Raw genomic sequence first — 26,266 nt, 5'->3', positions numbered from 1 at the left:
TTTGTGGCCCACAGCTGCAAACAGTTTCCTCAACTTCAGAGCATGGAATCACTGTGACACAGTCACAGTAAGTGTCTGTGGTTTAGAGACGATCAAGCACGTGGTGCATGTCCTCCTTCCCTGGGATCTTTGGGCTTCTATTCTGAAGGACTTTGGAACTGTAAACACAGGATTCCTGCGACAGTAAACACCATCAATAGTATCTATACACCTGTGGAATCTTGGAAAATAACTACACTTAGGATTCGTCTCAGCTGTTTAAGTCAAAGATCTTTATTTCCAGTTTCTTTTTAAAGAAAGCTCTTATAAGAATCAGAGATGAAAGATAACATGTAAATCACACTTCTTCCTCAATAACAAAAATATGGTTTCAATAAGTTTTAAAAATCAGTTTTTAGGGATCCAGAGAGCTGGGAAAATGCTGCTGGGTTTTTCTGGTCTACCACGGAATTTTCTAAGTCATTTAGAAGGACGCATATGTATCGTGGGTACCTTATTTCCCTCCACGAGAACAAGAGTCTCAGGATCTGGAACGTGTTTATTTCAGGAAATTGGCAGTGACTGATTGGCGCTGAAGGAAAGTCGGCCCTGCTGGAGCTGCACAGGGAACTTCATTTCCTCCTGGAGGAAGTGGGCACAGACGCAAGCATCCAGGGAGCTCTAGTTCAGCCAATTATTCATTGCTCTTTACCAGCCAGACCTCGTTGCGACGTCCGTAGGGCTTCATGGGAGGGTCATACCCAGTGCAGTAGTAGAAGTCACTCCGGCAGGTGGCTGTGCCCTCCAGGGTGGTGCGCAGCTGGGTGGCATGAGCTACGTAGTCAGTTTCCTTGGCATAACCGCCAAACTCCCTGAGGACACAGAGCAAGTCACTGGTTCAGACAGGACAGGGTCTCAGAGAGATGGGGGGATTTCAAAAGAGTCACTCACTACTCTTATTACGACAAGCATGCTCTAGTTGGCAAGATTTCAGATCCGCCCCTTCCTACAGGGGTGGACTGGATCTCACTGAGCGTGAGCCTCGTTTGTAAAACAGGGACATGTTTCCTTTTTCTTCCAATTGGTTATGAGCATTAACTACAATCACGGATGTAAGAAACTCTAATGCAGGGCCTGAAACACACTACATTCGGCCCTCTGCATCGGGGGGTTCTGTACCCGCAGATTGAAAATATTTGGAGGAAAAAGAAACATTCCAGAAAGTTCCAAAAAGCAAAACTTTAAATTTGCCACGTGCCACACAGCATTTACAGTAATAGGTATTATAAGTAATCAAGAGATGATTTAAAGTAGATGGAAGGACGTATGTAGATTATATGCAAATACTACACCACTTTAGATAAGGGACCCGAGCATCCTTGGATTTTGGTATCTGTGAGGGCCCTGGAACCAGTCTGGAACCAGTACTGTAGTCGGTACTATAGGCAAGCTTCCCTTCCCTTTCTGAAATTTCCTGAAGAGATGGGAGGCTGACTTTTCCCAAAGCCATGCCTTTACCCTTTTCTCTAGCTTCCTCTGCTGCTCCAGTCACCTCTCTTCCCTGGCTGTCTGTCGCCAGCTGGCGGAGAGGAGAACCAAGGGAGTTAGGGTGGAGCTGGAGCTCATGTTTCTCCCACTGCAGAGCAGTTCTAAGGACAAGTAGCAGCTTTGTTAAAAAACAGAGCTACCTTGTGACCACCTAGAGGGCTGGGATAGAGAGGGTGGGAGGGAGACTCAAGAGGGAGGAGATATGGGGATATATGTATATGTATAGCTGATTCACTTTGTTATACAGCAGAAACTAACACACCATTGTAAAGCAATTATACTCCAATAAAGATGTTAAAAAACAAACAAACAAACAAACAAAAACAGAGCTACCAAAGGCAGGGCCCCCAGGCAATCTTTAAGTATGCCCCAGATAAAGAAATCACTTCTAATAAATCCCTTCTCCTGCTCAAATCAGGAAAGCCTTCTTTTTCTAGTAAGTAAAGATGATTTTTCCTAAATCAGGCTTTTCTCTTGATGGCAGAAGGTGGAGACAGAGAAGCAATAAAGTTTGTCTTTTCACAACTATTATTCTCTCCTTACGTCACCTGCCTGCGCTCCAAAATTCATCCTGTGACCTATCCTAAAATATACCACTCTAAATCTGGGGCTGCATTACAATCTTTACTAGCATCAAACACACCCCATTTCTAACGAGCTTTATGACTCAAAGGTCCGAATCCTGCACCAAGCCAGGATTCGGCCAAATGCATTATTTTGGGTGGGGTTCTCTGACTCATGCTTTGCTCTTTTATAAGTGGTTAGTCATGCTCGCTAAGCATTCAGCACATTGGTTACAGGGTTACTGCTTTGCAAATACCCAGGATTTCATCTCTAAGGAGTTGGTTATTCTAATGTCTAGACAACAGCTACAGAACATGGACAGGGCTGAGACCAATTTGGGAGACAGGAGGCTTGGTCCTTCAAGTCTATTGAAGAAAGATTATAAGGCAGATGGAGAAAGGTGAGTTCTAGCTTCATTGAGGCTCAAATGAGATAAAACTGGATTAGGAGGCAGAGGATGAATATTAAGGAAGGATTGTTCTGACAATAAAAGCCTGTAAGACACTGGGCTTATTTTCGAAGAATGTCTATAGATTGAGGACCACCTGTCTGAAACGAATCAGATGATGGATGGGGGTGGGGTGATCAGGTGTGAAACGCCTCTGCAGCCCCCTCTCACGCTGTGATTCTAAGCTGTTTTCTGTGTAAATCGATGATGTTGGCTCTTTAAGCTACTGGTTTCTACAAACATCCAAAGGAGTGGTCCTCAAATATCTTCATTCATCAGTTGAGAGGCAAAAGGGCTAGTTGTGTGCTCACATCCTACCTCCGCCACCGTCTAGCTCATGGTCTTGGGCAAATGCTTGCATTTCTCTAACCTTCAGGTCCTTCCTCTGTTCAGTAGGAATGAGGGCGTCCCTTTCAGAAGGCGGTTGTAAAGATCAAAGAAGAGAAAACCCTGCAAACTCCTCACTCAGCCTCCTGCCCATCACGTGGGAAACGCACGGCAAACAGTAGCTATTGTTGTTACTTTGCAATTTGCTCAGAACCGTAGTTCAGTTCCCTGACGCCCGAGGTGAGATACGTAATGGGGATGTAAAGTAAGATCCTGAACCGAGCAAGAGAGCTTAAGGATGAACTGGCTCAATTAACAACCTCATCTTCTCAATGAGGCCGCCTCTAAAAATGCTTTCAGTCTTGTAACCCCACTCCGCTTCCCCATTCTTCCTTTCCCCTCCCTCCCTCCCTCCTTTCCTATCCTTTTCTTCAGAACTTCTCACCTTCGAACATACTATATAATTTATTCTAACATACTATATAAGTTATTCATTGTTTATGGTCTGAGGCCCCTGGTAGAATACAGGCCCCACGAGGGCAGGTATCTTTGTCACTCTTTGCCCACTGGTGTATTCTGAGCACCTAACACACATACTAGACCTCTTGGCTAAATGAACAGTCTGGGATAAATGACGGAAGTTGCTGTCTTCAGGTGGATAGACCTAAAGATGAGGGCCAAGTCTGTTGGCCTCCATCTTCACTCACTCGTAGAATAAAATCTGAAGCACCTACTAAGGGCACAGTGGTGGGAATTCAAACAAAGCGCATGGACTGGGGCCATGTTGGAAAGGGCCTTGAAGGTCACGCTAAGGACTCTGAGCCTGACCTGAGATGCAAAGATGGACTCACGAAGGGGTTTTAAAGTTAAGGGACTGCCATGATCAGACTGTATTTTGGAGAGACCCCTCTGGGTGGGGGGGTGGGGGGATGAGGGGAAGGGAGTCACGGGAGGCCAGGAACAGCTGACGGAGAGATGACGGAGGCCTGGACAAAGGCAAATGTGGGAGGTGAGCGTGGGGCGGGGAGAGGCCAGGGCGGGGGTGGGGTGGAGGGAGTCAAGGATTCTCCAGGGCTTCCAGTTAAGTCTCTGAATGGAAACTGACACCGCCAACCAGAAGGGGGATTCGGGGCTGAAGAGTCCCTTTGGAGAGGAGGAGTGGGTGGGTTTTTCATCTGGTTTGGGGCATATTTCTATGAAGGTGCCTCGATGAAACGAATTCGTGCAACAATTATTGAGCCCCTAAGTGTGTGCTGGGCACTGCGAAATCTCCCTAGACTTGGGCAGGAACTGGAGTCAGAGATACGACTGGGGAAAGAGACGGGTCTAGCGACAGAAACTTGGGCGTCACCTGTGAGTAGGTGCTGGCTATGGTCACAGCGAAGAGGGAGATGAGGCCCAGGTGGTGAGCATACAGAAAGTCAGCAGGCTGTTCTCAGAAATCCTAGTCCCCCGGTGCTGGGAGGAGGATGAGGACTCGGCAAAGGCCGCTGAGAAGGACCCACCTGAGTCCAGGGAGACCCGGCAGAGAGTGATGCAGAGAATGTCATCATTCAGGGATTCTTAAATTCATTACCAGAAAAAAAACAACAAAAAACCCTTGACTTTTTATATTTTTTCCCAGGCTAAGATGCTCATAATGAGGATGAAAATTTCCCTATTGCTTCATCAAGGAAGCATTCTACTGGGAAACGAGCAAAGCTGGATGAGCTGCGGAACAGATCGCGTGTGCTCCCCGCTGCCAGTCTAACCAGCTGACCCGAACCCCCATCACAGAACCGCACGAACAAGCCAGAGAACCAAACCCTCCCAGGCGCAGAGCCCTAAGACGTGAAGGAGGCTCAGCTTCCACGCAGCACTCGGAGGATAGCCATGCTGCCGCCCCAGCTCTCCAAGCCCACGGGCACATCTGAGTGTGAGTCAAGGAATGCTCCGTAAAGCGCTCTGAGCTTCTCAAAGGAAAGCAACAGGAAGTCTATACATCATTTCTGCAAGCCTGTTAACAAGTGTCTAAGTCTCCCTCTTCAAAGCTGCTCACCACCAGGGCTCTGTAGTCAGAGCTCAGTATTCCCAAGAATTTGGTTACCATGGGAACCGAGGAAGGACACACATGCCCTGGATTCCAGAAATACAAAAGGAACTGTCTAAACAGGTCTGGTAGAGTTGGGGTTGGGGGGGGATGACGCAGGCGTCATTGAGGCGGGTTAACAGACGGAGACTTTGGTCCAAGGTCCGAAAAATCAGAACGTGTTATCTTTCAGGGAGTGCTTGGAGCAGGCATGCAGCGAGGAAGAGGAGAGATGGAATGACTCTGAGCCTGACCAACCAACGTGGCCTAGAACTTTCACAATCAACAGGTCAGCACAGATCTGTGGAGAGTCTGCCACGCACATAGTCCTGTGCTAAGCAGGAGAAGCGTAAGACGAAGAGCTGATAATTCCACATCAACAGGAAAGAAGCTTAACACCGTGTGGCATTTCATTCAATCAGATTGAACCAGGCTTATCGAGTTGAGCATCGCTCAGGCGGGAAACACACGCTCTCGAGAGCATAGAGCCCTAAAGACGATGGGGAAGACTTTCTACCCGGGCGAGGTCTCACCGTAGTGGCCAGGACAGAGACACACATAAAGATTAGGCAGGGCAGGAGAAAACACCAGAATGGAGGTACACACAGAACGCTCTGGGGGCAGGGAACAGGGAAGGATTGGTTTTGACTTAGAACATTTAGGGGAGGATGCTACGGACGTGATATCAAGCTGCTATCTCTTGAGCGTCTCTTCTGATGCCAGCAATGAACAACATGACAAAAATTCCTGCCCTCACAGAGCTTCCAATGAGCAGAGGTTGGGGAAGGGCTGAGAGGAGCCGGGAGAGTGAGTGAAGGTCTGGGAGTGGATATCGTATGTGTGTGTGTTTGAGGCGGGGCTTGGGAGGTGTGGGTGGGATGCTCTGAGGCTAGGCAGACCCCTGGAGTGGGGCTGTTTTGTGGAGGACAGTACACACCACAACAAGGCATTTTACTAGGCTTCACTGCCTGGCCAAACATTTGGGGACCCAACCCGAAGTCCACCCATCTCCCTTCTTATTTTATTACTATCTTGGCCTTGGTCCCAAACCTCGGGCAGAGTCAGGCGAGGCCCACAGCCAGAGCCAAACAGCAGGGGGAAGTAGTGCGATCCGTCCTGTGCTTTAGGGCTGGCGGAGACAAAAGGACATCTCAGAAGAGGCACAGGTGGAGGGACGAGAAACACGAAGGAGGCCTCGGCAACGGTTCAGGCAAGAGGTGATGAGGACCGTGGCCGTGCGGATGGAGGGGAAGGCACAGCCAGGAGGTGACTAGGACTCGGCCAACACTGACGTGGAAGATGAAGGAGTCAGGATGGATGTGGACGGGATGGGTAGGACGGAGGGGCCTCTAGGAAGACAGAACACTGGGGGTCAGATGTGGGAAGGAATGTGAGTCCCATTCAGACGTGCTGATTTGGGAGCCGCCCGAGGAGGTTTACACGGCAATGCTGCCCAAGGAGCTTGGGATAAAAGGAAGCAGCACTAGCCATGTTGATCTGGGTTCACCCACCTGCAAATAGTGACTGAAGCCCCTTCCAAGCACTAGACTAAAGGGACAACTGAGCAGCTGTGGGGGGAGTGAACGGTGATGGATTAGGTTTTAGTTACAGAATCTTATCACTGGCGGGGCGCTCAGAGGGGAAGGGGCTTAAATAGCAGAGGTACCCAATAAACATTTGTCAAATGCAGCCAAACTTGCCACTTGGGACAAACGTTGCGTGCCTAATTGTCACACATCTGTTCAGATGGTATTTGAATTCCTCCAGGGCTAGGGCTTCAGCGCTGCATCATCTGTCCATTTTACTCTGAGACACATTATGCCAGAATGTATGTATACATGTATCTATTTATTCATTTTATTCTATTTTTTGTTTTGATTGTGCCGCATGGCATGTGGGATCTTAGCTCCCCAACCAGGGATCAAACCTGAGCCCCCTGCATGGGAAGTGGGGAGTCTTAACCACTGGACTGCCAGGGAAGTCCCGAATCTATTTGTTTTTGAGTAGAAATAGGCTTCCCTATAATTTCAGTTCAGATACCACTTCTTATCTCTGGAATGACACTGTCCTGAAATATCTCGAGACATTTGCTTTTTGTCTGTTTTCCCCACTACAATGTTTCTCCCACCTCAAGGGGCAGACGCTTTGCTCGTTCCCTGCTATATTTTCAGCACCTAAAACGCTTCCTGGCACAGAGTAAGTGAATGATGAAGATGTGATTTTTTTGAATGAATGAATGAATGCGTAAATGGCCTCGCCTTTGTCTTCGCATTGAGTCTGAGGAATGGTAAGACACTTAAGGGAGCTGGATGGAGGTCAGGTAGGAGAGTTACTGATGGAAGGGTGACAGCTGAAGCTGAAGCTATCGGGAGGGACCGAGATCTTGAGAGAGGAGAGCAGGAGGCAAGGTCCAAGACTTTCATTCATTTACTTATTCACCAACTTTTCTGTTTTTAATTTTAAAAATTCTTTTAAAGAGCTCTCAAATCCCCCTTTTTGTTTTGTTTTATTTTATTTTTACTTTTTTTGGCCGCGTGGCTTGTGGAATCTTAGTTCCCAGACGAGGGATTGAACCCGCGCCCTCGGCAGTGAAAGCGCAGAGTCGCAATCACTGGATCGCCAGGGAATTCCCCTTATTCACCAACTTTTTTTTTTTTTTTCAATCCACAAGCATTTATTTACAATTCTGAAAACTTCCACATAATTACAAATGGGACAATACTAGTAAAGTACTATTTGGATAAAGAAAAGACACAAGTGAGCACAACATAGTTTACAAACTTACAATTAGGCACATTCAATTTGGTGCTAAGTCATAAAATATTCTTTTGCAATTTACGAAAAATATCCAATAGGCATGTAATATTCACCAACTTTTAACTGAGCACTTAGAAACCAGCCAAAGGCCCTGCCCGCAAGAACTTTCTAGTGAGGGAGAGGACAGTAAATAAATGAACAAATAGGTATATAAAGCAGGTGACAGTAAGTGATGTGAAGAGAACTAAAGCTGAGCAAGGGGACAGAAAAGGACGAGGCGCTATCTTCAATAGGATGGTCGGGTGAGGCCCCTGGAGGTTGACACGAGAGCGCTTGCGTGTTGAGCACGCCAAGTAGGCAAGGCTGTATTATGTCACCCATGGCCCAAACCTCCTGTGATACAGACGAACGTTGGAACCCTCTAGGAGCTTGGCCTACACTGGTCTGTAGCTCTCCTAGGCAGTAGTATGGGAACACCCTAGAGGCTTAGCAGTTGGACCCTTTCTTCCAAACTCCTCTTCCTCTAGGTTGAACTTCCCAAGCTGCTAGTGGCCTCAGTTAGGGCCTGGTCATTCAGAGACAGAAGCAACATCGGCAGCCCTAGAGGTGTTGCCTCAGGGCCGACAAAGTGCTGTCACATGCACAACCTCAGTGGACCCTCCCGAAACTGCGTCCTAATTTCTATTTTATAAATGAGAGAACTGAAGCTCAGAAACCCAAAGTTATAAAACTCATAATTACTAGAGTTCAGGTTTGAACTCTAGTGTATCGGTAGTAGCTTGACTTTTTGGTTAACTCTAGTAAAACTTGACCTACTTCTCAGAGGGCGGTGAAGTCAGGAAGAGAACAGGCTGGCATTCACTGAGTGTTTCCCTAACGTCTAGCAACATGCGGGCACTTGCGGATATTGTATTTCATCCTCACAACAACCCCATGGGGCGCTACTCTTACCCCCATCTCACGGATGAGGACACTGAGTCACAGAGAGGCTCAGTGAGATGCCAAAGGTCCTCTGGCCATTAAGCGGTAGAGCTGAGCTTGGAGCACAGGTCACCCCAACAATGAGCTCCTTGTTTCCAACTCTTTCCTTTATACCCAGACATTTCATTAAGATCATGAAAGTCTTGTTAACACCATCAAACCTCTCCTGCTGTTGGTCTCTGTTGAATTGCACCGAGGAGGCTGAGCTCTAACCTAAGTGGCCTTCATAGAACACAGAGGGAGGACAGTGGTCTGGAATGAGGCCACTCATCGAAGTGTAAGGACAACTCTGTTGCCTCTTGTGAATACTGAAAAAACTCTGATCACGTTAATTTTTCATAGCCTTCTATTCATTTAAACAGTATTGGTAATACATACTGCTAATCAGTGGACATCCTTTCACAAGGTCATAAAAAAGGAAGACTGAGTTAAGGATGCACTGTGTATTTGAAACAGTACTTGTGCCTTCTATTATGTCATCAACTCTGCCTTCCACAGAAAGGTACTTTTAAACGCACACTTGACTGTGCAGTGACACCTAGTGGCTAGTGCAGGAATGAACAGATGCTAACTTAGGATCAGGTGCTATAACAGGTTAAAAAAAATTCATTGAGCCAGGCTAGATGCCGTCTTTGTCACTCTCCTCTCTGTTTAGGTTTCAGTAAAGGAAACTTCGACAGACCTGGCTTGAATAGTAGCTTTTAAAGAGATTCCCTTTCCCACCATAAGGAACCAGGTTCCTTGGAGAAATGGCTAATGCCAGCTCTAGAGCAAGAAATGTCAAGATGTGCTTGAAATATCCTGTCCTACCAGAAACCAAGGAAGTTACTGAAGATTACCAGGGTCATGTCAAAAGGACCAAGAAACCAACTTGAAGAGGTTCCCACTGGCCAAAGATGGGACAGTTTGAGCATCAGTGAGAATAATAACTGCAAAGAACTGAAACACATCAATTATGTTTGAATTCATATGTTTATATCGGTACTCAAAAACCAGAGATCAACACTGCCTCCCCTTTGGAGGATGTTAAGAAATGAAATCATTATTCTGAAAACGGATAAAGAGAAGGCATCAAGCTAAAGAGAAGGTATCTGGCCTTTTTTCTACAACTCTATCTCAGGGAAACCAAATAGTAGACGAAGGGAAGTTTCTCTTTACCAAAGTACTCCGGCTAATAAATGAAGAAGGAAAAATAGAGAATATTATCATTTGACAACCTCTAAGGAAACATGGCATCTGGGAAATGGTGATCTAAGGTCACTAATATCACAAAAACAGAGGCAAGCAAACATCATGAGCCCCTGATGGAGGTACACAACACCATCTTTGAAATATCCTTGCCCAAAACTCAAACTTGAATCTGATCATGCCTCTAGTTCTGACTACTAATTTCAGGCAATACAGGGGCAGAGAAACAGGTTAAAATGCCACAGTAAGGAAACCAGCAAAATTCAGACTGTGGGAAACACTAGGATAAATGATCCATAAACGGCAAGGAAAAATGAAAACGTGTGGTGGTGAGAAAATCAACAGATAAAATAAAAGCTTAAAAGAGGTACCAACCAATTGCAGTGGATGCATCTTATTTGGATCCAGATTCCAACAAACTGTAGGAACAAATTATAAGCTAGTAGGAGAAAACTGAACACTGGATATTTAACATTATTATAACAGTAATGAATTGTTAAAATTTTAGGAATAATAAGATATTATTTTTGTATTTTTAAAAAGTCTTCAGTAGTCACAATGAAATATTTATGAATGAAATAATACAATGCCTGGAATTTGCCTAAAAATAATTTAGGGTCGGGACCAGGTTGAAGTTGTGAGGATACACATGACACAAAATTGGGCTTGAGTTAATTCTCATTAAAGATGAGTGATGGGTACATGGGGTTTCATTTTCTTATTCTATCTTTCTATAAGTTTGAAGATTTCCCTACTAAAAAGTTAAAGGCAAAAGAAAAAAATGGGACCAAGTTATTATCCTGGGTTTGGAAAAAGAAATGATTAGAAACTAGTCCATTCTGCTTGAAGTCTTATGTGACCTGATTTAATCATGTCAACCTCATTTCTTATGAAATAAGAAGGGGCAAAGAGAAAGAATTACTGAAACCTACTACAGGTCATAAACATTAAGCAGTTTATAAATAGCATCTCAGTAAATACTGAAAGATAAGTCTCTAACAATAATACTATGAGGTAGATTATATTATCAGCACTTACAAGATGGGAAAACCAAGTCTTACAGAGGCTGAGTAACTTCCCAAGCACCATCCAGGATTCAAACTAGAATATACTTGTTCATCATATTACACCAGGCTGCCTCCCAAGACGCAGGAAAGAGGATAGAGACGACAGAGTGGGAACTTAGGATGAGACAGCTGAGACACCTGGGGCTCAAGATTTAAGGAGGATGCTCACTCTCAGGGCCAACCCTACATACACTTGGACAACTGTGAGACAGTGTCTCCTTAAATTTTGCACAACAGGTGCGCCCGCTTCCTCACCCTAGTCCCAGCTCTGGGAATAGATAGTCTAGGTATTCTTTAAATAGAGTTTGCTTTCTCTGCAGCCTCTGCCGTGAAGGCTGGAAAGTCTGAATGAGGGCTGGAGCAGAAGAGGTGGAGGCTCCTGTCACACAGGAGGATTTTAACAACTGGGGAGTCACTGATTATCTAGAAGAGACCCGGCTTCTGCAGGGAGGTTGAGGCCTAAAGAATAAAATCACGCAACCACTTGCACCTCCTATTCTCTAAAGTCAAGGGAACTGGACCCCAAGTAAAGCCCTGGAAACAGGACTAGAATAATAGGAGGCACATGTGCTCTGCTGAAAGGCCCACAGACCATGAATAACTAAGGTGGTAGCAGTCCGGCTCTGGCAAACGCTCCCTGCCCTTCTGGCATTCAAGGGGAGTGTGGGGTAAAAATGAAGTATCTCTAGCCCTTTATGCTCCCCAGATACTCATGACCCCAAACTACAGATTGACTTAGATATTCTCTGAATCTCCCAGAACCCTGCTGTGGCTAATGTAGATGTTCAGCTTAAGCTGAGGGGATGTTCTCTATATCCAGGGATCGAACCCGTGTCAGATTAAACAGTGGGCAGAGGATCTGAATAGACGTTTTTCCAAAAAAGATATACAAATGGCCAAGAGGTACATGAAAAGGTGCTCAACATCACTAATCAGCAGGGAAATGAAAATCGAAGCCACATGAGATGCCACCTCACACTTGTTAGAATGGCTATTATGAAAAAGGTGAGAAGTAACAAGTGCTGGTGAGGATGAGGAGAAAACGGAATCCTTATGCACTGCTGGTGGGAATGTATATTGGTGCAGCCACTATGGAAAACGGTATGGAAGTTCCTCACAAAATTAAAAATAGAACTACCATATGATCTAGCAATTCCACTTATGAGTATATATCTGAAGGAAATGAAATCACTAGCTTGAAGAGGTATCAGCACCCCTATGTTCACGGCAGCATTATTTACCATAGCCAAGGTGTAGAAATGACGTAAGGGTCCATAGACAGATGAATGCATAAAGAAGATGTGGTACATACATACAATGGAATATCATTTAGCCATAAAAAGAAGGAAATCTTGCCATTTGCAGCAACAAGGCTGGACTGTGAAAGCATCATGCTAAATGAAATAAGTCAGAGAAAGGGAAATACTGTATAATCTCACTCATACGTGGAATTAAAAAAAACAACAACTGAACTCACAGATACAGAGAACAGATTGGTGATTTCCGGAGGGTGGGGAGGTGGAGGGTGGGAGATCTAGCTAAGGGTGGTCAAAAGGTAGAAACATCCAGCTATAAGATAAATTAGTTCTGGGGATGTAATGTACAGCAGTGACCACAGTTAACAATATTGTACATTGTATCGTATATTTGAAAGTTACTAAGAGAGTGGATCTTAAAATTTCTCATGGGGACTTCCCTGGTAGCGCAGTGGTTAAGAATCCACCTGCCAATGCAGGGGACACGGGTTCGAGCCCTGGTCTGGGAAGATCCCACATGCTGGGGAGCAACTAAGCCCGTGCGCCACAACTACTGAGCTTGTGCTCTAGAGCCCATGCTCCGCAACAAGAGAAGGCACCGCAATGAGAAGCCCGCGCATCGCAATAAAGAGTAGCCCCTGCTTGTCGCAACTAGAGAAAGCCCGCGTGCAGCAATGAAGACCTAATGCAGCCAAATTAATTAAATAAATAAATAAATTTGTAAAAAAAAAAAAAAAATTTCTCATCTCAGGAAAAAAATTTGTAACTTTGTTTAATGAAGGATGTTAACTAAATGGTGGTAATCATTTCATAAGATAAACATATATCAAAGCATTATGTTGTATTTTAAACGAATGCAATATTATATGTCAATTCCATCTCAAAACTGGAAAAAGAAAATGCAAATGCTCACTGCAGATGATTCAAGTGCTACCCGTGTATGCCTAAAGAATCGTTTCCTTACGTGGAATAGACAGTGATGCCTTCCCTGTCTTCGATCTTAACGCTGTCATCGCTGGGAGCTGGTGGGTTGCTTTGAAACTCATTTGGAATCCGGAACCAGACTTTTAATTTCTTCTGTAGGGACCCATCGGCACTGGGGAACACGGCAAAGGAAATAGGAACCGTCATCCCCATCCCGATTCCTGAAAACACAGAACCCCACAGAGGGACGTGGCTGTTAGAGACAGAACCTGCTCAGGCCCATGGACCATCTGCTGGTCTCATTCTTCTTCCAAGACAATATTTGTTGTTCTTGAAATTTATAATAAGTATTTCAGGCATTAAAACATATCAACAGACACAAACAAAACACCTCTTATTTGTATATATTGGAGGTAAGAGCATAGTGATTCAACTCGTCTGGAAAAAATTATTTGGTAATATATATTTAAGACTGTAAGTATATCAGTATCTAATTACTTCCTATCTAATTGTTGATTTTAATGAAATAATCCAAAATAGGGAAAAGGCTATAGGATTTTCCTTGCAGCAGAATTTATAATTGTGAAAAATTGGGATTCATATAAATGTTCAAAATAGGAATATGTCTAAGTAAATTATACGCACATGATACAATTTGATTTATCCATTAATAGTTATGCTTAGGACTATTTAGCTACAGTGTAAAATAATCATGAAATAAGTGACAGAAGCATGATGTATTGCACAAACACTGTGATTACATTTTAAAAACCTATTAAAAAGCCCTAAAAAATACATTTGAAGACAACAATGATTATATTAGAAAAGATGGATTAGGGGTGCTGTTTTGTTATTTTCAAAATTTTTTAATGAGTTATAATTTTTACACATATTTTCTTCTAAAGAAAATGTTATGACAGTGCTAAGAAGGAAAAGATTTCTTCTTGACCTCCTACTGGTCAACTTATGTCCAAAGCCTGATTACTTTGGTCCTAGTAAATGTTACTAAGGTTAATACTAGTTTCTAACTTTCTCAATTATCAGCTTGAGATATATCCTAAAAATTCAACACATTGTCTCTTTTTTCACCTTGTGTTCTGACCCATTTTGGGTTTGCACTGATTCCAAAGTGCAGGACAAATTAGAGAGCTAAAGAGTTAAATTCGTACTTAAATACGGTTTACGTGCTAATAGGCACACTGAAACTTCAGGCCTCTCATTTTAAAAACAGGGAGGCAGCCAGCACAGACTGCCAAGTCTTTTTATTTACTTGTTTGTTTGTTTATTATTTTTAGGCCATGCCACGTGCCTTGTAGGATCTTAGTTCCCCGACCAGGGATCGAACCTGGGCCCCCGGCAGTGAGAGCGCTGAGTCCTAACCACTGGACTGCCAGGGAATTCCCATGGACTGCCAGGACTTTAAAAGGGGAGCAGCCTAAGAATTCTCAGGCTCTTTATTTGCCAGAACAGAGCCATAATCATCACTCACTGATCCTCAGTATCCCCACACAATCTGAGCTATCAGGGGGCTGACTCTGGAGAGTTCCAGCCTGGGGGCAGAGGTCTCATGTCAGAAGCTGGCCTTGTTCTGTGGCCTGGCTTATCATGGGCACACCTTACCCAGTCCACCAATCCAAAGACATGATAAGCACTGTAGGGTTAAAAAATAACAAATAAACAAACAAAGAAACAAACAATCAGCGTTGTATCTCCACACCTGGAAGAGAAGCATGAACTCAGTGCTACTGAGCAGGGATCCCACAAAGTTGGGGAAGGCTGGCATGAAGTCAGTGGGTCTCCCCAGAGCCTCCCTGCCTACAGAGCACAGCAAGTTCGCGTGCCACTGAAACAGGTAGTGACAGGTGCCTTGTGGTCCCTCCCTGTGTTTTCCATCGAGGACGTGAGACTATGCAGCCCTGGCCTATGAGACCAGAGCCAATCCTTCAGGGATACTCACCCTTGTCATTGGTGCCTCCCACATACTTGACAACTTTGGGCATTGCTTCCCGTAGAGCCTCATCCACAGGCTTATCAGTCACTTCCACTGTGGCAAACTTCCCACCTTCACAGGCCCTCTCCTCATAGGAGACCTCTCCCTAGAGGCAGAGAATATGCAGCGCTTGAGAGATATAAAGTAGCAACCTGTGATGACTCTAGAAACAGTGAAAGTCCAGTTACCAGAGGCACACACTGCTAAGGAACTTTCCATAAAGAGCCCAACTATGGTGACAGGGAAGAGACAGGCCAGAGTATGAAGGGTCACGACAAACAGATTCTGAGATTTCTTACAGATGTAGAGACAGCAGAAAAATCTTCATATAATCAATATTCACAGAGAAATAATAGAAGATATTACAACCCAAACCACCAAGAACATCCCCAGAATGCTATAAAAATAGACCGTTCTGAGATCAAAGAGCTCTGGGAAATTAAAAATATAACAGACAGGAAAAATTCAGTGGAAAGGCTAGAAGAGAAAATTGAAGGAAATATTCTAGAAAGTCAAGTAAAAAGGCAAAGAAGTAGAAAATAGAAAAGAAAATCAAAGGATCAAGCCAAGAGATCCAACCTCTGAATAATAGGAGACCCAGGAAAAGAGAAGAGAAAATTGCGAAGGAGGAAACAAAGAAAAACAGCAACAAACCCCACAAAACTCTATGGCCCCAAGATTAGCCTCAATCTAGTAGAAGGGCTGCAATTCAAGAAGAATCAGAGTAGTTCTTTTCACACTGTACTCCCAGATGCAATTCCTCTTCCCAATCTGTCTCACTAAGTCACACCCCCCATGCCCCTCAATGACCAGCTGCACTGTCACTTCCCCCCCAAACCCTTCCTCCTTGGCAGTGATCCCCTCTCTGTGTTGAGTCTCTGTCCTAAGGTCATTACCCTTTCCCTATAGACCCACACAGCTCTCTTTCACGCCTCTTACTCCTCCTCACCATTTGATGTCTCATGTGAAAAAATTCTGTATTCCTGAACATACTGTAAGGCAGCGCTTTCAAACTTTAAAAAAAACACAATCCATATCAAGAAATACATTTTTACACCACACCCTATCATGAACATACATGTTTGAAGCAAAGTTTCACAAAATAACACTTCACCTTTATGGACTGGATGCATTATGATACATGTCTTTTCTTTTTTTTTTTTCAAATTGAAGTATAGTTGATTTACAACATTGTGTTAGTTCAGCAAAGTGATTCAGATATATATATATATATATATATATATATATATATATATATATATATATATATATATATATATATATACTTTTTCAGATTCTGTTCCCTTTTAAGTTATTACAAAATATTGGGTATAGTTCCCTGTGCTATATAGTAGGTCCTTGTTGGTTATCTATTTAATACATATAGTAGTGTGTATATGTTAATCCCAAACTCCTAATTTATCCCTCCCCCCACCTTACCCTTTGGTAATCATAAGTTTGTTTTCCATGCCTGTGGATCTATTTCTGTTTCATAAATAAGTTCATTTGTATCATTTTTAAAAAGATTCCACATATAAGCAATATCATATGATATATATCTTTGTCTGACTTACTTCACTTAGTATGATAATCTCTAGGTCCATTCACATTGCTGCAAATGGCATTGTTTCATTCTTTTTTATGGCTGAGTAATGTTCCATTGTGTATATACACTACACCTTATTTATCCATTCAACTGTTGATGGATATTTAGGTTGCTTACATGTCTTGGCTATTGTAAATAGTGCTGCAGTGAACACTGGGGTACATGTATCTTTTTGAATTATGTTTTTTTCTGGATATATGTCCAGCAGTAGGATTTCAGGATCACATAGTAGCTCTATCTTTAGTTTTTAAAGGAACCTCCATACTGTTCTCCATAGTGACATGCCTTTTCTTTCTATCCTGTTTATTTCTATTCTGCTCTACTCAAGTGAATTTTAGTCTAGTCCACTAAATGAAAAAAAAACCTTGATCTATATTAATTTTACTATCTGGTAATAGAACACCAGTACAGTTTGAAAAATCTGCTAGAAGGTCTTTTTGGACAGAAACTATATCCCAGAGCTTTACATGTTAGATGCTCAAAAGATATTTATTTATTGATTAAGGAGGTGCCTCTCTTACTAATGATTATAAAAAATAGACAGATGATAGAGGACCTGGCTGTCCCGGGCTGGTCAAACAGGCCTTCCTACAACATCTTAGACTGAAGATTCAACTTCCAAGGGGATATAATGAATCTCTAGAGGAGGGAGGGTAGGACTGCGAGTGGCCTATCCAGTCTGAAAAAGTATACTTAATATTATAATCTTATACCTAGAATGCAAAAACACCTATTGTTTTTGTAATGCAAAATTGAAGGACAGTAGTGAGAAAGAGGTCAGGGAAATCTGAACATAAGCCCTGAGTGCCAGTTTCATATACTTCCCTCCACATGGGGTAGGGGAAATTGCACCAGACCAAGAATCGAGAGGCCACAAACTTGCCTTGACTTTGCGGTACTGTGCCTACTAATTCTGAGGACTGCTATGAGGCCCTCTCCTTAGTGAGTCTGACACTTCCAAAGAGCCTTCAGTAGCAAATTGTGTTACGTAAACCTGGGGTATTTTGCTCTTTCTGGCTCCGTCTGTCATAGCAGAGACCAGACCCAGCCTTCTTTGGAGGTCCCACTAAGTCTTGCCACTTAAAATGTTTTAAATTCCAGAAATGTCACTCTGTGAGTCACAGAATTTCAGCCTGAAAGAGGTTTCAAGGTTCACCCAATCAAACTAATTTTACCAAAGAGGAAAAGAAGAACCAGAGAGACTGAGTTGCCCAAGATCACACAGCTGCTGAGTGGTGAAGCTGGAACCAGAATTCAAATCCCCAAACTCTGGTCTAATGCTTGCCACAAGGCTCTATGCTCCACAGGGGATGAACTGGGTATTTTTTTTAACCTCTTTCTGAAGCTACTGAGGTAACTACTGAGGTAGTTATTTCTGACAGGCATTTGTAGGTTCGCATCACACTCAGAACAGGGCCATCAAAAGCCATTCAATGCAGCTCCTTCTCTTACAAATGAAGAAACCAATGACCAATTCTCACAGGAGAAAGAGCTGGCTGGCTCTCTCCTCTGTTTTCTCTCCTTCCTTTATTCATTCAACCAACAACTAAAGAGATGAAAGACATGGTCCCTGACATCAGAAGGCATGGTCTAATAGAAGTAGCCAGGAAAACAGATTATAACCTGACGATATGTTTAAGGGGAGAGGCGCTCCAGGGCAGTGTGGGAGCATGGAAGAGGACCACCTAGTTAGTTTGGGGGACATGGGTGTCTGTTTACAAGTTTGGGTAGGCCAAGCTGAACTTGAGGTGCTTACAGATCATCCAACTGGGCATTCAGTCACCGATGCATTGATTCATCGAATAAACATCTACTGAAAACCTCTGCCAGGTGCTACAGATTTGGAGATTAATATGATACGGGCAGTCTCGTTGGATGGTGAGAAGAATTACAGAATTATTATATGATGTAGTAAATGCTCTGATAGTTTAGGGAGGGCAATTTCATGTAGCGGGCACCCTAGGGGTAAAAGCAAAGAGCTGAAGAACATGATGATGATGGTGAAAAATGTAAGTAGTTCACTGCCCCTGGAGCAAGAACTGTCCAGCAGGGCATGGCAAGAAAGGAGGCCAGAGACTCTGGCAGGGGCCAGATTTCCGAAGATCTGAAGGCTCTCACAGGGAGTTGGATTTTGGAACCATTAGTCCAGTGATGGTGATCTGACAGCAAGTCCATTTCATCTACCCCAAATTAGTTCAACCTACTTTTGTAATCTAAATATAGGGTTTTGCAGGTGTGTCTGAGTCTTGAGTGAGCATGTTCTCAGCTTTTCCCCGAGGCAGAAAAGTCCACGGCCAGAAAGGAACGGCTGCAGAGAGAGGAATCCAGGTTGATCCAGGGAGCCCAGCCCCCATGACAAGTCTACCATCCTTTAAGGCTGAGCTCAACTCTACCACTCCTTCCTGAATGATCCTGCTTTCCCACGAACTTCAAAGACAGGTGACACTAGAGCTGGAAGGGCGCTTACAAATCCATTGGTTTATCTGTCTCCTGTTACAGATGAGCGAACTGTCCATTGTACAGCTGGACACATGGGTCTGGGCTCAGCAGGGGCCTGGCTCAGTTAGGATGCATCAGCCTAAGGGGCAACCAAAGCTGTGAATGAGGCTGTGCTGCCCAGGGAACATACACAGAACATTCTATATAAATTAATGATGTTAATTAATCCCCTGCCTAAACGCTGTCATTCACCAAGTTCTTAACTTATCTGTGATGGTCCAGGCACGACTGAGCTTCTTCCTACTTTACCGGCCATACCCAGAGCACCTCCTCACTGGCCTTCAGCTATTTCCTTCAACGCTATGGTCATTCCTGCCTCAGGGCCTCCGTACCTGCCTCTTCCTCTGCCTGGGGGATTCCTTTCCTGTCTCTGCCCAATGAATCCCCACTCACCCAACAGGTCGCAACCTAAAAGTCACTTCCTCAGAGAGGATCCCAGTTTAAAACAGGTTCCCCATGATATTTTTATAGGCCCTTGTATTTTCACAACATAGTATATTGTAATTATAATTACAATGGAATTATAATGGAATATAATTACAATGGAATTATAATGGAATATAATTACATGGAAATTGTAACAGAATAATAGTGTGTTTAATCTCCAACTGCAATCGTAAGCCCCATGGGGTCAGGGACTGTCTGTATTGTGTACCGCTGTATCTCCCAGCATCTAAGACCACGTCTTACACATATATATAGTAGGCCCTCTATAAGGATTTGTGGGAAAGGAGGCCGTGGAGTGAAGCCTGGCTTTAATGAAAGGAATATGGTAGTCATAGCTGGCTGGAGAGATGAGAACCTAGCCTAACTATATATATCCATCCTGGAGGAAGGTTGCGCCACATTGTCTGAAGGTGGTTCTCCAACAGGTACTGCCTGTTTTCATAGCACCTATGTCTGTAACTTCTCATTTGAACCACTGGATCACTATGAAAATTTAGCTCTGAGAGATGGATATTATCCAACTATTCTGATTTTCCAGGGAGCTGAATTTAAATAGAGTTCTATTTCTGCAGAAAATAAAGCACCTACGTTAACACTGTTAGCACATGTGATTCTTCAAATTTAACATCTTGAGTGCATTTCCTTGTTACGGGTAACAAAATAATGGCCTTCCCTCACCCCACATTCAGCTAGCTTGTGCTCCCACGTCAGTAACTAGATGAGGATTTCAGCCAGTGGCCACAAATAGCAGTTTTCAACATTCAGTGGGAACCCTGGTCAAGTTCAAGTCCCAGACAGAGATGTTGCAAGAATGCCTCTTGCTATGAGATTTGCAAGGTCCTCTGCAAGGCTGTTTTTTTTCTCTGGCCACCTGCTGTGGCTGGCATACATGCTGATTTGGGAAGCCAGCTTTCTCACTATAAGAAAACAACAATAATTATTATAATAATGATCAACCTAACTGAGTACTTTCTATGTGTCACGTATTATTTTAAACACCCCTGTGAAGAAGTAAGTGTTTTTATCTTCATTTTCGGATGAAAACAAGAGGTTAAGTAACGTGCCCAAGATACAGTGGCAAGAGGTGGGGTAAGGATTCCAAGCCAGGCAGTGGGGTCCTAATCAGTGTGCACAGGCTGAAAACAAATCCCATAAAGATGTCCATTACTAATATCAGTCCTGTTCTCAGTACCCACAAGACCCACCCAACCCCACACAGAGAGCTGTGCATCCTCCTCTCTCCCCAAGAAACGCAGAAGGACCTGATAAGGTCCGCAGCAGCCTGGGCCTCCCCACCGGGTGCCTGGAATCAGCTCTGAACATCTGGTTGAGCCTGACTTTGAGCTACATGGGGCACCCTGTGTAATATATTCATTCACCCAGGAAAGTGAACAACGGTTTCTGACCCAGACTCTTTCCAGGAAGAGAGAGATCATTTCAGAAAGAGGCTCTCTTCACAATAACAACACCCCAAATTTGTATATTTTTTTAAAAAAGATGACAAGAATCTTCGACTGTTTAATTAATTGTCAATTAAGGCACTGTCATTCTCATCTTACAGCTGAGGGATTTCAGGGTTCAGAGTGGTTGAGAGGTTAAGTAACTTAACCCAAATTACCTGGAAAACTAAGGGAAAGCGAACAATCAAGTGCTAGGTATTTTGTTGAACAATTTATAATTGGTCTTCTCCTTTAAATGTCAAAACAATGTTATAAGACGTGGATTATTATTTTCTCTCGTGATTAGCATCAGAGAGGTTAAGTGAGCTGTGACCACGAAGCTAGTAAGAGTGGAGCTGAAATGAGTTCCCACATAACGATATTACTACATTTGTAGGGCGTATTAGTTTACAAATCATTTTCATGTTTCTTAATTTAATATTTCTAGCAACTCTGGGAGTGGATGGGGAAGATATTTTGATACCCTTTCTACAGTTGCAGGAACTGAGGTTCATTCAGGTTAAATGATTTGCTTCAGCCTGGTAACAATATCCTGTATGGCTCCATATTCTTATCAAATGTTGAGGGAGATACTGATCAGGGAGCTGCATTTATCCCTGGAGACACCAAATCAGTGGCAGGTGACACTGTACTATAAGGGGCTAACAGAAAACCAAATGACTGGAGTATCCCGCGTACCGCAAAAAAAAACCTGACACAGTTGTCCTACTTAAAACCGTAGCCTCACCCCTAACACTCTCTAGTCCCTCCTCCCCTGCTTTATTTTTTTTAATTTTTATTTATTTATTTATTTATTTTGCGGTACGCGGGCCTCTCACTGTTGTGGCCTCTCCCGTTGCGGAGCACAGGCTCCGGACGCGCAGGCTCAGCGGCCATGGCTCACAGGCCCAGCCACTCCGCGGCATGTGGGATTTTCCCGGACCGGGGCACGAACCTGTGTCCCCCGCATCGGCAGGTGGACTCGCAACCACTGCGCCACCAGGGAAGCCCCCGGGAAGCCCCCCTGCTTTATTTTTGATCACAGCACTGATCACCACCTGATACATGAAATATTTGACTTCCTTGTTCATTAGTCACTAAAAAAGAAGTTCCATGAGGAAAGGGATTTTTGCCAGTTTTGTCCACTGCTTTATCCCCGTTGCCTATAAGAGTACCTGGCCCACTCAACAGTTATTTGTTGAATGAATAAATTTTAAATTTAGAGATTTCACATGAAGAGTCTGGATTGCTGGTTTTCCTTAAAAACCCAGCAACCCTGGTTCACATCACTGCATGACAACTGCCTGGAATTACCGTTTGCAGATGGGGACTTGACTTCTCTGTCTCCAACTTGCCTCAGTTCGCACCCTGCCTTATAGTTTGTCACTCACTTTCATTATGTGCCTGACTGCTTGTAGGCACCTGAATAGGTCACCTTTGATCAGGGCTAAAGTGCTTATTCTACGTAAGGCTAAGGAAACAGATATAGACAGATGAAGTAACAGGCCTCTGGCTATAGCTGCTTGAAGAGTCCAGACTCTAGTTCAGGGCTTTTGTGTGATGATCAATGTAATGGGTACCTGACTTTGGCCCCCCAGACAACACGGTCCTTTAATAGATGAAGCACTGGGCAGGGAGCTGAGTATACAGCCGCGAGGTGCTCAAAGTACCTGTCCACAAGGAGATGATCGTCCAGTGGCAGATTTCTTGTTTTCAGGGGGCAGTCCAATTTGCCTGGGTGAGCACTAATGTTAATTTGGGGGAAAACTGCAATGACGCCCTCCTCACTCATCCTGTATTCTAGGCGTCCAACTCCCATAGGACAACAAGCCATTTGACAGCTCTGGGCCTTTGCACGGGCTCTTCTTGTTTCTGTGCATTCCTGCACATCCCGGAGGCCTAGCTGACGGCACTTCCTCTGCGCAGGCCCCACTATCACCCTTTGGCTGAACGGACTGCTCCTTCCCCTGCGCTCCCGGCCTTGAACAGTTATCTCCTTCGCAGCGCAGGTCTTGTTCTTTTATATTCAGTTCTCCACCAAGGACAGTTTGGGAGCTTCTCAAGGACAAGCACTTTTCCAGTCTTTCCTGCAACCGAAGGCCTCTCAGCGAACACATATTCATCAAGTTTGGAATGTTTAAATGGACGAATGCATTCAAGAGGCGCAGTCCATCTCGGTAAGCTGGGATTCTCCCCTCAAACCCATCCTGTCTCTTTGTCTCCCCTCCTCCCAGCAGAGCCCTTCGCCCCGCTGCACCCGACCTCCTATTCCCTCCTTCCCAGTCCAAGCGCTGGGCATCGGAGGGCCGTGGCCAGGGCAGACGCCAGAACGCACAATCCCGGGCACGTTCCTGCCCCACCTGTCCACGCTCCAGCCGCGAACAGGGTGCGGTGGGCGCGGCCCCCCTTCCGCTCCCCGGCAGCCCTGTGGGCCTACCTTGCCCCCTTTGCTCAGGATCTGCCAAGGCCAAGTCTCTACGCTCCCAAACAGCGAGTTCTTGATTACGCCCAACATGGTGTCGCCGCGGCGCTCTGGATGCGCGGGTAGAAGCTGGGTGGCAGCTGAGGCTGGCGTCAGCTGGTCTACCCGGGGGGGGGGGGGGGCGGGCGGGGCGTGACGGATGGGCGTGGCGAGCGGGGAGGGTGTAGCGTGACGAATGGGCGAGGCGAGCGGGGGTGGGGGTGGGCGGGACGCCTCGGGCTCCGCCCCTCGGAACGCGCTCGGGGAGGTGGGACTCGGCGGGAGGGGCGGAGCAAGGGCCGCGCTCTGCCTCTTCCCGGCCGCCTGCCAGGGGCGCGGAGCGGTGGGTGAGTCGGTCGACCTCTGCTCGCCCTGCCTCCAGTACTGACTCTGACCTCTTCCCTGGGGGCCTGAAACAGATGCGCCCCGGTGTGGGATTTAGGCAGCGGTGGTGAACACCCGTCTCCCCACCCTCCCAGACTGTCCCCCGCCGTGTCCTCTCTCCGGTACCTGGGCGCTAAACTGCAGAACTTTCGGATTCCTCGCGTGCTTTGCCCGGCCTCCACCCTCAGGCCCTGTCCCCAGGCAGGTGTTATATCAGGTTCACAGGCTTTGTAGCCGCCGCCCTTAGGGACCCCTGGCTGCTGCATCTCCACCGACGATATCCTATTTTGCCCTCCGCCCCTGCCACCCCTCATCCAGACGATTGAAAAAGCATCTTAACTAGTTTTCTACTTAGTACTTTCTTTCTCCAGCCCGTTTTCATCACAGATTCTACGTTAATTTCCCAAATCACTGCTTTGCCCATTCACTTCTTCTGTTCAAAACCTTCTAACCAATTTTATTACCATTTATTGAGTGTCTGCACTCCCTGCCAAATACTTTACAAATATTCCCTCTCCTCCTCACAGCACAAAATGTAAGTATTTTATAGTCATTTGACAAAGGAGGAACCGAAACTCAAAATAATTATGACTTTCCCAGTAAAGTGACTTTAAAAGAATAAAGTGACTTTCCCAAGGTCAAAAACCAGTGTGAGGTTTGGTCAGGATTTGAATCTGTGACTGTGGTTCAGTGTCCATCATGCTTTTGTTGCACCCCTGTCACCCAGACTTTTACAGATCTCCATACACCCTCTGAATTCTGCCACTGTGCCACGCTGACGCCTCCACCAGGACGTCCTCCCCTTCTAACTCACCCCTTGAAATTCGACTTCTCTGAAAATACAACTTTCACTGTGTTTCCAGGAACAATGTGCTCTTTCTGTCTGAACTCATTGTACCATTTTGTTTATTCAAATGTTCTGGCCACGTGAGGGTTCTTTTTGCACATTTCCCCACTGGTTACACTGTCATCTGAATTTGTTAAACTAACTGTTAGCCTAATTTGTGCAGGCTCCTCTGACCCAACGCTGAGGAACCTCTTGCTGTGCCTGCCTCTTGGGAAAGAAGACCTTGAACCTGAGCCAGACAGTAGGAATCAATAATGGTGATGCTGATGACCTCCAGTTTTGTGGTAACAGATATTAACTTTATTACCTATGGATAAAACGATTTACTTTTTGGCTAATATTTGTTGATTGCTATTAAAGAAATTGCCATTTAATTATTTTATATTTTCTTGGCTCTTACATAAGAGGCTATTGATTATAAGAGGCATGTTATTTTATGTGCTATTAAGATAGAAAACAACTGCTAACAAGTAAACTGTGATGTTCAATTGATTTTACAGCATCCACAGATATTAAAATATGAAGTAGCATGCAGCTTACAATTCATGAGAAACTATGTTGCTTTGTAAGTGTCCCTGAGTATTTTTGCTGCTCATAGGTATGTCCCTTTATTACAGACGAAGCTCTTAATAGGGCAAAGATCTATTTTTCTTTAGCCTTTTCCTATCTCACCACACCCAGGGGTTGCTTAACAACTGTTGAATGATTAACAAAACTGTTCTTGATATTAGAGCTAATCATCTATTTTAGTTACTAAACTAGGTACAATGAAATGGGCCTAATTCTCCCTGGGGTCACGTAGCAAAAGCATTTGGAAATCAGAGGACATCTGGTCAGAAGATTACAGGCCTCAGTTTCTACACCTGCAAAGTTGGGGTAATAATGTCACCACACAGTGCTGCAGAGTAGATTAAAAGAGCCTGTCAGGCACGTAAAAGCACTGTGTACACTGTTAAGGGCTAGACTCTCTCCCTCCCTCCCCTGGTTGGGTTGGTTCTGCTACCAAGAACTGAACCCAGCTACTTCAAGAGCATGGCATAAATGCAGCATTTTAAAGCACAGATTATTAGGTATTTTCCTTTATCTAAAGACTTTGATGTGGTATGAGACACTGTCCTTTGCAATTTATTAGGTATTATGATTGAATAATGTTCAGAGTGTGTGTGTGTGTGTGTGCCCGCGCGCACGCGCGTGTGCGCTGTAGGCACATGTATGTATGTATCTGTAGACAGATGTATGTATTTTTGCAATAGTTTTAATAAAAATATTATTACGATGAAGCAGAATTTGGTAGGAGACAAATAATAATAACTTACACTTATTGAGGGCTGGGTATGAGCTGGTAAGCATCATAAGTGCTCTATTTGCTTTATCACATTTAACCTTCACAGTAAGCCTAGGAGGAAGGTACTATTATTTCCCCAACATTGAAGATTAGGAAATTGGGACTTAGAGAGGGTAGGTTATCTACCTAAGAGCAGGCAGC

At 44.5% G+C, this 26,266-nt stretch overlaps 1 protein-coding gene across 1 annotated transcript; it reads right to left on the bottom strand.

The window, feature by feature from the left end:
* Positions 1–252: 252 nt before the first annotated feature.
* On the bottom strand, positions 253–23,603 carry HEBP1 (heme binding protein 1; the record flags this gene model as incomplete). The annotated part of the gene is made up of 4 exons (XM_079714362.1): positions 253–851; positions 13,148–13,328; positions 15,065–15,203; positions 23,526–23,603. 4 exons carry the CDS (start codon positions 23,601–23,603, stop codon positions 674–676), a joined length of 576 nt encoding a protein of 191 aa, XP_079570488.1. The 3' UTR covers positions 253–673.
* Positions 23,604–26,266: the final 2,663 nt, after the last annotated feature.

The sequence above is a fragment of the Hyperoodon ampullatus genome (genome assembly GCF_949752795.1).
Source record: "Hyperoodon ampullatus genome assembly, chromosome: 11".
Taxonomy (NCBI): Eukaryota; Metazoa; Chordata; class Mammalia; order Artiodactyla; family Ziphiidae; genus Hyperoodon; species Hyperoodon ampullatus.
This window is presented reverse-complemented; position numbering and strand designations above follow the sequence as displayed.